This window comes from Lonchura striata, chromosome 3, assembly GCF_050655825.1.
Source record: "Lonchura striata isolate lonStrDom1 chromosome 3, ASM5065582v1, whole genome shotgun sequence".
Lineage (NCBI taxonomy): Eukaryota > Metazoa > Chordata > Aves > Passeriformes > Estrildidae > Lonchura > Lonchura striata.
In genome coordinates, this window is record NC_140705.1 from 63,741,478 (window position 1) to 63,753,857 (window position 12,380).

General features: G+C 37.0%; 1 protein-coding gene across 1 annotated transcript in view; it reads left to right on the forward strand.

Annotated features, from left to right (window-relative positions):
- Window positions 1–12,380, forward strand: part of MAP3K5 (mitogen-activated protein kinase kinase kinase 5) — a 98,719-nt gene that overhangs the window by 68,859 nt on the left and 17,480 nt on the right. The window contains exons 13-20 of the mRNA XM_021553111.4: window positions 1,384–1,479; window positions 2,878–2,959; window positions 4,346–4,479; window positions 8,386–8,513; window positions 9,455–9,591; window positions 10,211–10,316; window positions 11,280–11,437; window positions 11,919–12,096. Coding sequence (XP_021408786.1) covers window positions 1,384–1,479; window positions 2,878–2,959; window positions 4,346–4,479; window positions 8,386–8,513; window positions 9,455–9,591; window positions 10,211–10,316; window positions 11,280–11,437; window positions 11,919–12,096 — 1,019 coding nt within the window. The remainder of the gene's footprint in view (window positions 1–1,383; window positions 1,480–2,877; window positions 2,960–4,345; window positions 4,480–8,385; window positions 8,514–9,454; window positions 9,592–10,210; window positions 10,317–11,279; window positions 11,438–11,918; window positions 12,097–12,380) is intronic.

Here is a 12,380-nt window from a genome sequence, read left to right on the forward strand (position 1 = left end):
TAAATGGGTACACTAGTTAGCATTTATGAATTTTCCTAATGTAAAAATAAACGAGTCACTACACCCAGAGACAAATATTCTTATAATGAAGCTCACTCTTTTCATAAATAGCTTTATAAAAGGCAGACCCTCCAGCTTGTCTAAAGAGTCATTTGTTCATCAAAATTTACAGGGTTTTACAGGGTTTAAATTTACCATAAAGGATCAGACAATCTTAAACACCTATTAAAGGCTCAAAAATCCAAATATTTCCTGATACTTAAAAAAAAATTAACATTAATAAAATCACCAATCCTTTGGCACAACATAATACATAATTCTACTTTATAGTGGTACAAATTAAGTAGTAACATGATGGCTGTCTTGACCCATCTAAAATAGATTGATTTCACTAGGACTGTGGATTTTTTCCAGTATATTAATAAGCTTAATAAGGAGACTTAATTTGTCTTGGTTTCTCAAGTACTGCATTATCCCCTAGAACCATTTCCCTCCACCCTTTTCCAATATAGTGAGAATCATTTATACTGCATCAACTTGACAGCTGGCACTCAATGTGTAACAAAGTTACAGAAGGAGCTATTTCAAATTACATTTAATATTTTCTATAAGGAGCAGAATAATGATATGCATATAAAACAGGTCTGGTGAATGAATATCTTTGCACAAACTGCTGCCTGCTTGGGGTGGAAAACTGGCAACTGTACAAGAGTTTGCACCTCTTCTGTTTTTGCACTGAGTCTGTCCTGAGAGACATTCATGCATCCATACAAAAATGGCATACATGCCTCCTCTTTATCTTTGCTCTGCAGTAATAGCAGATGAACCAAAACTGAAGGAAGACGTGAGCAGGCAAGGGTAATAAAGTAATTCACGTCATATGTAGATTCTGAGTTAATTTAAAAATAATTTTCCAACTTACTATCAAGGTAGCAATTACAAGGAACTGAGTAGAAAATTCTGTGTTCAGACTGAGCTGTGGCTGATGACTAAAGCACAAAGAACTCAATCTTTCAAAGTCTAACTTTGTAATATGATCGTGAAAGGATGTTTCATTCTGGTTGCAGAAGTGAAAATTAAGGGCCTTACCTAAATGTATTTAAGACAAAAATGTCACAGGTCAATGGAAATATTCCTATGAATTTCTTTGCTCCTAGTCTTTTTTGGGCAATGTGTAGACTAGTGGGGCAAGCCGAATGATAGCAAACATCAGAATATGAACTTTGGAGGATACAAGAGAGTGATTTTACAATAAGGAAAAGCTATGGAGTCTCAGATTTAATCTGGTGCTTTCCCATGGTAAATGGGTTGTTCTGTATGGTTTGACAAAGCTGGTAGAAGTCTAAATGCATCTCCCAATAACTTTCTTGGCCGTTCTTTCAGCATTTCAAAGTTTGAAGAACGATGTTGTTTCTTGTACGTGCTGCACAACTCGGATGACTTTCAAATCTATTTCTGCACAGAACTTCATTGTAGAAGGTGGGTCACTGGTGTTATTTCAAAAAGCAATGGCCTGTGATGGGATAGGTGGTGTCTGCATGTGCAACAGGGACTGACTGTTTCAGAACTGTGGTGGAAATTGATCTGAGCATCCTCTCATCAGTGTCTTTTGCGTGAAAGCTTAATACATAGCACCCTGTGTACCTTAATACACTGGAAATCTGATGTATGAAGGGTCAAAGAACAAGCTCAGGGAAATATTAAAAACAAATACAATTATAAATGTAATTATTTTTACACACACCTTTCTGAGATTAGTTTTGTAATATTTGTCATATTACGGCTCACTAAAAGTGCATGCCCTTAGTTCAACAATGCATCCTAAACTTTAGAAGGACTTTTTGAAGTGGGAATATTTGGAGTAACAACAAAGTTTAGTCAAGATTTCTCTGTAACTGTAAATACATTTTTATTTACAATTAAAAACAAGCACACTTGATTTCCCTTACATTAGCATATGTTTGCATAAGAAAGATTGTACCTGTGTCCCCTCAGGAAATTTAGCAAAGGTTTGTTGCACAAAATTCTTTAAGCTGTGTTTCTGCTCCATAAGCTTAAGGCTGTGGTGTTGAATTGATCCTGAAAGCATTCCCAAAGGAACTTTCACATCTTTTTGTGCTAAAATGGCTGAAAATTTGCCTGAAAGCGCCGCAGAACTCTTTGAGTATTTATGACTGGAGCCATCTCACAGCCCAATCTCCAGCTTGTTCTTTCATCCATTTCAGTTTATATATGTTCTTTTACCATGTTCATTCCCTTTTGCATCTGAACTCTTCTTAAGAGATGAGTAAGCAATACCTTAGCATGACATGGTTTTTGTACTTGTCTTCTTGCAAAAAGGTAGAAGTAATTTATAATAGTATTTTTTAAATGAAAGCTTATGAAATAGACATCCTTTCCATTCAAGGAAAAACTTGAAGCTAGAATTCCTACACTAGAAAAGCTCTTCCCAAGTGTAGCGTAACTTCCTGGCACTTCTCATGATGCTTCAGTGCTTTCAGTGAACATAAAGAAATGGTGGTATAGGATGATAATTTCAACTGAACTGTAGATTTTGAAACACTAACTCCATTAATAATTTCAGTTATCATGAATTTTTTTGCACATGTAAAAGGAGTAGAAAACCTTCAGATTTTGATGTAGGCCATGTAAACAAAACTTTTCTTCTGATCAAGGAAACTTGTACACTGAATTTATACTTACTGTATAAATTACACTTATATACACATTGTTATTACATAATATGTAGTCATATAAAATAATAATTACTGCATTTATGTCCTTTCTTGGTCCCTTCATTACTTTGTTCCTCTACTGTCTCTAGTTACTGTCTCAAGTGTGTGTTTGCTTTTTTCCCTCTCCTTTTTTTTGGTAAAGATTTTTTGACATGGTGAACAGTATCACTGAAGAAATGGGGAAGACTACAGAGGAAGGGGAATGTGATGGAGACTCTCTAGAGGTATTTATACTTTTTTTTTTCTCCCAACATACAAAATTATGGGCTTCTAGTCTAGCACTTCACTGAAGTAAATTATTCATTCCTTTTCCAGGATTAGTCAAGTTAATTAGTGAAGTTACTGTTTACACTGTGTTGTCACCTGGAGTTTTATCTGAACACACACATAGTTGGCTAGGGAGTACTGGCCTATTGGGTGCCATGCAGCTCTTAAGGAGAGCTCTTAAGCTCTTAAAGGCCTTCTTTGAGGTGGAAGGGAGCAGAATAGAATACATAAGCTCCTGTTCTATCACATGAAAATCTGGTGTCTTGAAGCTCTAGAGACATCCATAACTAACTGAGAGAGTCACTGCTGTGTAATGAATACAGACAGCCCTCTGTCCCAGTTATGATGTTGGCATTTTGTAACACATTTATAATACATTTTATAGCATTCTCTCTCTGAAACTGCAGATTGAACAAAGGGAAACCACTGCGGTGACTTGTGGCAGAGAAAAAGAGCCTCTCTTGAGAACCTCAGGGTGCCTGTTTGTTTATTTTAGCAAAAACAAAAGCAGTGGGTGATTTGATTACAGTGGATAAGTATTTTTGCAGGAAAAATAGCGATGTGCTAATGGTCTCTTTAATCTGTTGAAAAACAAATGTAATTTAATAATGACAACAAAAAAATTGAATTAAGAGGCAAGACTACCATAAGAATAATTCATTGTTGAAACAATCTACTAAAAGAAGTAGCAGACTCTTTCTTTTATAAAAAAGATAGCTGTCTTTATATGGAAGAAAATAAAAAATACTTTCACTAGGCCTAAGCTACTGGGTTTAGCACAGGAGTGAGCTTGTGAAATTTTGCCTACGTTACACAAGGAGGACACATCGGTAATCTCTCTAACAAATGTTTTTGGGCTGGTTTAGACTCCTTGCGAGTCAAACTCAGCCGAAACCACGCTTAATGCACTGCAGCGCTGACTAACCTCCATCGGCACAGTCTGCCGGCAGACCTGGCAGTGCCGGAGCTGAGGCTGTGCTGGTTTTGGAAGCCGTGGGGAGGTCAGGAGAGCCGCTGGGAGGAATGCGGCGTGTCCTGCCTTGCTCCCTGCTCCCGGCCAGGAGCCGGGCTGTGCGCCCGGCGCGGAGTGAGTGCCCTCTGTTGTCGGCTCCGGATGCGCAGCCCAGCTCAACGCCCTTCCCTGGAAAGGCTGCCTCAGGAGCAGGGAAACATCGGTGTGTCTGCACAGTGCCCCGGTCGTCATCTTACAGCGGGTTCTTTTCATCCTCTGTGTTCTGCAGAAAGCTACTAGCATCTTAGATGCCTTAGTTCTGATCAGGGGGTCAGACAGGATAAATGTTACCCTTCTGTTCCATTTCACATCCTTGTTGTTTACTCTGCAGTATGATTATGAGTATGATGAGAATGGTGAGCGAGTCATTCTGGGAAAAGGAACGTACGGTGTTGTGTATGCGGGACGAGATCTGAGCAATCAAGTCAGAATTGCTATTAAAGAAATCCCAGAGAGAGACAGCAGGTATAGTAACTCTGGCTAATTCCAAATTTTGGACATTACACGATTTCATCGTTAATGTGTTCAATCAATTTGCTGATCAAGGAGTGCCTCCTCTCCAAAGCTGCCAACAAATTTCCTGTCTGTGGTATTTAGTGGTGTTCCCTGTCTTTGTAATTAGATGTTTCCAAGTTATGGAGTAGATTGTGATCACAATTAAGAATTCAGATGTTTGCTGAGTTTGGTACTAGTGTTTTTTCTTTTAAACAAAACAAAACCAAACAAAAAAACCTGCTGAAGTGCAGAATATGACTTCATACATCTGGTAATGAGCCCTATCAACTTAGACATACTCAGGCATGTCCTTATATAAGACCTATTGAAATTCATTTTTTGTGCAGTCCTTTAAAATTCTGGGCCTGAACTGTTGATAAAGACTTTTTTCTATCTTGTTTTTGCACTATTTCTTTTGAAGCCTCATAACATTACAATAAATAATGTGGAATAATATCTTTGTTAATTTTTTTTAATGCTGTGTGTCTCCGTGTATGTGTAACCCTCTCTCCTGTATAAAGGTTTCCATGTAAGGACCAGGCACTTAATGTCCTTAGTGTTTGTGTATGTGAAGACTTCCAGTCTTCATAGTCTTATGCTATTTTGTATACAGAGATTTTCACAAATATTGTGATAAAAGTGATATGAAATCTAAAGAGTTTTCAAGTGAAACTGGCTGTATTAAACTGTCAGGCTTAGCTCAGTTTCTTTTTCATGGGTCTGTTTTGTGGGTTTTCCTTTTGTTATTCTGTTATTACTTGTTTTTTTCCTTTGATGTTTAAAAATTAACACCTCTTAATCTTTTGGAACACATTTATAGATTGGCAGGTCAAATGGGTATGTGGTCTAATATTTTTTCCAATCTCATAATTTTTTAAAGATACTACAACTTAGATTATGGAGAGAGAAATCCTTGCATCCTCTGTATTGTTATTCCAAACTGAACTTCAATATATGTTATGATTTCCCAGAAGTATGGCCTTATTACATAAAACAATCTGTTGACTCAAAATAGTTGCAAGTTTTGTGTATGTTAGAAGAAATTTGCTTGTAACAACTGGGATTAATAGAAAGATAGCCTGAATACAGCAGTAACTACTTCAAAGGAAAAAAATCCAGATTTTTCTTCTCCAATACACATTTTAAAAGAATTCTCAACAGAAAAGATTTCAGGTTCAGTGTGCAAAGTGTACCACAAAAACAGATTATTAGGAAGCTGTTAATCTTTCATCTAAATGTTTAGAGTCCTACAGAAAGAATTTCAAGTATTATTCTTTTAATAGTAAAGTAAGAAAAAATTATTAATTTATTTCTGGTTAATTGTAACCTGGTCTTTTCAGACTTTGAAGGAAGTCTATAGAAAGAAAACAATCTCTGAAGTTAATTTGTATTATTTTATAAGTAAGAATTACCACCTTTTGAATATGTCAAAAATATTTAACTTCTGAGTCAGACAGGGCTGTAAATTAAAGTATTTCTATGCAAAAAGCAGTGAGTATTCAATTTTGCTATATGTTGAATAAAAGCTATTGAATAATTTACTTATCAGGAAATGTTAGACTACAGAGACACAATCTCTATTTCAACAATGAGGAAATCAGGAAAAAAAGCCAGGACGACTGCTGGAAGGAACAAGCATCTCTTTGAAAACTCAAACACAAAAAGGAAGCCTACAAAAGTTGGAAGCAAGGAAACATAGCCTAGGAGGAATACAGAGAAATTGGATATTGTCTGAGCAGCCAGGGAGCAGGTTAGGAAAGCTAGAGGACCAAACAGAATTAAATGTGGCCAGGGATGTCAATGGCATAATGAAAACCTCTGTAAGTACATGGTGATAAAAGGAAGGCTAGGGAAAATGTGGACCTTCTCCAGGAAGAAACAGGAGGCCTGGTTACCCAGGACATTAGAAGGCTGAGTCTTCAACAATTGCTTCAGCCACACTACCCAAGTCACAGGAGGCAAAGGCAGGGATTAGGAGAATCAAAAACCACCCTCTGTAGAAGATCAGGTTTGAGGCCATCTGAGGAACCTGAACATGCACAAGTCCATGGGGCCTGAAGAGTTGCATCCATAGGTTCCCACGGACTGGAAAAGGGAAATAAACCCCCATTTTTAAAAAGCTAATAAGGAAGACCCATTGAATTTAATAATGGTTTCATCTCTAGGCTGACTGTGATCATGGAATGGGTCTTTTTTAAAACTGCTAAGGTATATGGAAAAATAATGAGGTGATTGGTGACAATGGACATGGCAACACTAAGGGCAAATCAGGCCTAACAAATTTGTGGCTTTCTGTGACAGGGTTACAGCAGTAGCAGATAAGAGAAGAGTGACTGACAAGGGCAGCTTGGATAAAGCCTTGAGCAACTTGGTCTAGTGGGAGATATCCTTGGCCATGTCAGGAGGGTTGGAGCTTTAAAGTCTCTCCCTAACTCCAGCCATTCTATGATGATGATTAAGAATTTTTGTTCATATAATTTAAAGTCTTCTAGTGATTAAGTTCTAAAACAAAAAGTGCTTAATCCTAGGGAAAAAAATTCTTATGGCTTTACTTTATTTGCAAAATTATTTTGTTGCTCAAGTCTCAACTGTGCTGTGTAAAAGTGTGGGAAGACGAATTATAGTGGTCTTGCTGCTGCTGCTCAGAATTAGTATCTCATTAGCAGAACTCAGGAATACAGTCTTTGATTTTGCATTTCTGTATGACTAACAATGTCAGAATCTTTATAATCATTTGGAGAGATAAGACATAACTCAAATTAGTTTTTAGTAAACAGACTCAGAGTTGCATAATCATACTTTTCATTAACTAAATAATTATTTTCTGCAACAGTTGTTCTCCAGTGGGATTTTCAAATGACCACTTTTTTTTTTTCCCTACACTTTTTAAAGAGTTCAGCTTCCACTAGTAGCTTTATGCTCTTTGTGAGAGCAGTGATAGCTACCTGTGCTAAAAGGAAGTGGAGTCACAGGTACTTTTCCCGTAAAAACCTCAATTGCAAATGCTGCAACTACTTTTAACATTTGGACTGAAAGAAGGAGGTCAGTATCCTTCATCTATTTCAGCTACCCTGAAAGGGTTGCCACAGATGCTAGTGCTTTAGAGAATATAGCCACTAGACTATCAGCATATTGTCTACATTTTGCCAGAAATACACAGAAAATACACAAAATCTGGCAGCTGACTCACCTCCAAGGGAAGTGTTAGGGCAGACTTAAGTTAGGAAGAGTGTCAGAGTGGATCTTATACATCGGCTCAGCACATCAGCTGCTGAGTTCTAGTGGTGTTCAACACTGGAGACACATCCTGACTCCAGAAACTTTCTTGCCAAAAAGGTTTTTGAAAAGCATATCTCTAAAAAATACTTTGCCTTTGACTAAATTGAATTTGGTGAAATTGTTTTCATCTGTTGTTCTAAATATCTCTCCATTAATGATTTGTTTTCTTACTCTGATACCCCACCTAGCCTTCAGCAAAGGCTTCTACTTTAAAATTTAAATGGTGATTCATTTTTGTTATTGAAGTGTTTTTATTTATATACTAGCTTTATAGTTTACTAGTTCACTTTGGTACCAATATGAATGCAACCACTTTCACAACTGTTTATTCTCTTGCAGTTAGAGTGGAGTTTATTTTTCAGAAATTTTTTTTGCCATACTCTATGTATGTTTGTAACACTATGTGTGTATGAATACATAATATTATATATATTTTGTATACATTATTTGTATTTGCATATGATCTCATAATATTTTAGTATGTGCTGGTCACAACCAGTGTTGTTACATTAATTTAACAAATAATCATTTTCAATGTCAGCTGTTTCAAGTCTTTCTTCACTGAGATGAAGAATAAACTGCTTCTTTGCTTTCCAGGTACTCCCAGCCTCTGCATGAAGAAATAGCTTTGCATAAGCATCTCAAACATAAGAACATTGTCCAGTATTTAGGTTCTCTTAGTGAGAATGGCTTCATCAAAATATTCATGGAACAAGTGCCAGGCGGTAAGTTTTGGGGGAAGACTGGTTTGATGGTTGATAGGTTTTTTTGGTTTCTTAGCATTTTAAAGTTTAAAAACCTATAATAGGGCTATGAGATATTTCATGCAGGTGTAATATTCTACAATGTCTCTTTCTGAAATCAATATGGAAAACTGTCTTCAAACTGCTTGAGTAGTTAGATATGGTGTGCTACTGATAAATCTCAGATCATTGTTATAGCAAGTGAGCTCCTTTTACCTACAGATCAGTGATGGACTGACCTTGGCTGGATCCCAGGTGCCCACCAAAGCTACTCTGTCACTCTGCTCCTCAGCTGGATAGGGGAGAGAAAATGCAACACAAGGCTCATGGGTTGCAATAAGGACAGGGATAGATCACTCATCAGTTGCCCTCACAGGAAAAATGGACTTGACTTGGGGAGAATAATTTAATTCATTGTCAACCAAATCAGAGCAGGGTAATGAGAAATAAAGCCAAATCTTAGGAACACATTCCCCTGACCCCTCCCTTCTTTCTGGGCTTAGATTCACTTAGGATTTTCTCTCCCTTCTCCTACCTGTGATGCAGGGGGATGGTGAAAGTGGTCAGGTCATCAAAATTGTACTCTTTCCTCCTCAAGGGGCGGACTCCTCACTTCCTTAACCTGCTCCAGCACAGATGGGGTCCCTTCCAAGTGAGATAGTTCTCCATGAGCTTCTCCAATGGGAGTCCTTCCCATGGGCTTCAGTTCTTTGCAAACTGCCCAGGAGACACTGAGACTCTCTCTTTAATTGCACAGGCCAGTGGTGATGCAAAAAAGCATTTGACTGGAGAGGACTTCGGTTAAAGATTAGATACCTACACTTGGATTGGGATTGATGCTTGTTGTTACTTTTTTTCCTTTGGGGGAGAAAGCAGAATTTAATTGGATTTATATTCTCACTTTTTGCTCTCCAAAATTACAGGCAGTCTTTCTGCTCTTCTACGATCAAAATGGGGACCATTAAAAAATAATGAGCAGACAATTGGCTTTTACACCAAGCAGATTCTTGAAGGATTAAAATACCTCCATGATAATCAAATAGTGCATCGAGACATAAAGGTAAAGATTTGCAGGGAATTGAGCCTGATAGTATTTTGTAGCCATTTATTTGTTCTGTAATTTTAAAACTTTTTTTCTGAAAGCTCTCTGCTATTCTGAACCATGGCTTAGGTAGGTGAACCATTGTTGATTTCAATTTGCACCAAAAAATATGTTTGTTTGTTTGTTTTTTATTTTAGGAAAATTCACATATAGCAACCTAAAATGATTCTTTTTCTTTTCCTTTTTTTTTTTCTTTTTCTAATTATTTTTCTTTTTTCAAAAACATGACTGAAGTTCCATAAAATCTGATAGAAGTGGAGATTATGGATGGTATAATTAGCAAGTTCTTTTCCAAGGAGATTGCAGATGAAAAAGTGCTTGGCATGTTTTTTTAAAAAAAGCCTTTTTTTCTCCTTTGGTATTCTTTAGCTGAACTCCTTGTAAGAGGGGAAATTCACTTTAAGATGAAGGTTTTGTTAATGGATTGCATAAGGCGGGAACAGTATTGATTTCTCTTTCATCTCCTCTCTTAAGAAGTCACTTAGTGAAGAGTGCATTGTAGAAACAGGTTATGCAAAAAGCCTTAGATGAAGGGTCTGCAGAGAAAAATAATTGCTCTTCATGTTCTTTTCCTCAGGGTGATAACGTGCTTATCAACACATACAGTGGAGTGTTAAAGATTTCGGACTTTGGAACTTCAAAGAGACTTGCAGGAATCAATCCTTGTACTGAAACCTTCACTGGTACGTTCCCAGAGGAGATTTTTCTTATCCTCACTCGAACTGTGTATGTAGGGTCAGAATCCACAGATGCTGAACTTTCATTGACTTCAAATCAGTATAAAAGGTTACTGGAAGGATAACTTTTGGATATATAATCTTAAGCTACATGCTGTACTTGTATGCACTGTTCAAAGAAAGTGCTGTTTTGGATGTTCCACTTGTGACATCAAAGTCCTCTACAACAGAAGAGCTGTGGCTCTCCTGTGTGTTATTTGAGTCTGTCTCTGTGTGTGTGGCTTTTTCATCTTGCTGATCTTTTTCTTTCATGATTGGCTTGGACATCCTGACTTCATCTCCAGAATCGTGTATCTACACAACCTGTTATTCAGTTGCTCCTCCTTCTGCTTGATAATTTTATTTGTGTGTTAAATCATGCAGTAGTGGCACTGCATTAAATAGTTATGTAAAATGAGAAGTGACTGTTACTTCTATCTTTTGCTCTTCCATTGATTCTGTAAAAGGAACAGAATGCAGGATGATGTGTCAGATTGATTCCCTTACTTCAGAAGAAAATGTTCATCTCACCTACCCTTTTAGGTTAAGATTTCAGGCTCTTCCTTTTCCTCTCTGGATACAATTCAGAGTGCTTTCCCATATTTTAATCTTAAGATATAAAATATAAATGAAAACTGTCTCTTATCCTAAGCTCATAGAAACATTTAGTAGTTGTCATTGACATTGAAAAGTAATCTCCAGATCAGTAGATGATACCAAATGCTTTTAGCACAAGTAATATCTTGAGTAGTATTTTGAGTCTTATATAGAATGCATGTGGAAATGTTAGAATTTTGAATAATAAAAGTGGATTTTTTTAAGTCTTCTGGTATTGTTCACTCCTCAGTCATTTTGTTCATCTTGTCTTTTAGCTATCTATTTGCAGCATTATTACACCTGAGTAAACAAAAAAGAGTATGTTTTAAACAGGTACCCTCCAGTATATGGCACCAGAGATCATAGACAAAGGGCCACGTGGCTATGGGAAGGCTGCAGACATCTGGTCTTTGGGATGCACAATCATTGAGATGGCTACAGGGAAACCCCCATTTTATGAGCTGGGGGAGCCACAAGCAGCCATGTTTAAGGTCAGATATTTTCTTTGTACAGCTCAGAGTTGTATTTCTAAACATACATAGGACATCTAATGACTGTTTTGGAGAATTAGAAGTTGAAAGAAAGGGAGATAAAGGAAGTGCTTGGATTCTGAGGATGTTAAGAACAATAATCTGTTTCATATATGTATTTTTGAATAGATTAGTAGAGAGATAGCAGCTATTCAGCAGCCTGGGTGTTTAAGAAAAAAACAACACCAAACTGAGAAAAAACCAGTTTTCTACTTTGTGAAGAGCCTCTACTTGCAACTGTGGGGGGTTTTAAATGTAATTGTTTATGCAGTTTGTAACAGTTTGGGTTTTTTTTCCCTGAATTAATAAACTAGTTGTATAAAATTAATATTAAAACCTGAGAATGATATACCACTTCTACTATCTAAATAGTTTTTTGATGTTGTTTATTGTTTGGGGGAAGAACAGTTCAGGCCATTGTTTCTCCCTTTATTTGTTTCAGGTGGGAATGTTTAAAATACACCCAGAAATTCCCGAATCCATGTCTGCAGAAGCCAAGGCTTTCATACTGCGTTGCTTTGAACCAGATCCTGATAAACGAGCTTTTGCTCATGAGCTACTGATAGACGAATTCTTGAAGGTTTCAAGCAAGAAAAGAAAGTCTCCTTCAAAGCTCTCAGGTAAGCATTGCTAAATTCAATCTGGAAGTTTCCTCTTGCCCATGGTACAGTTTCCTGGAACTGCTGATTTAGTCTTTAAGATGAACATAGTGGATCTCCATGCCATGTGAATGATCAGTTGTGGCCTTCTCTACCAGCAGCTTAATGCTGTTGTAGCAGAATTCTGTTATCATGCTGTCACAGAAGTCAATTTATATAAATATTTCTAGTATTTTTTAAAAGTCTGTGATTTTGTGCAGCTTTTATGGTTGTTGTATTTTTGTTTCATTTTTTCCTTCTTTTTT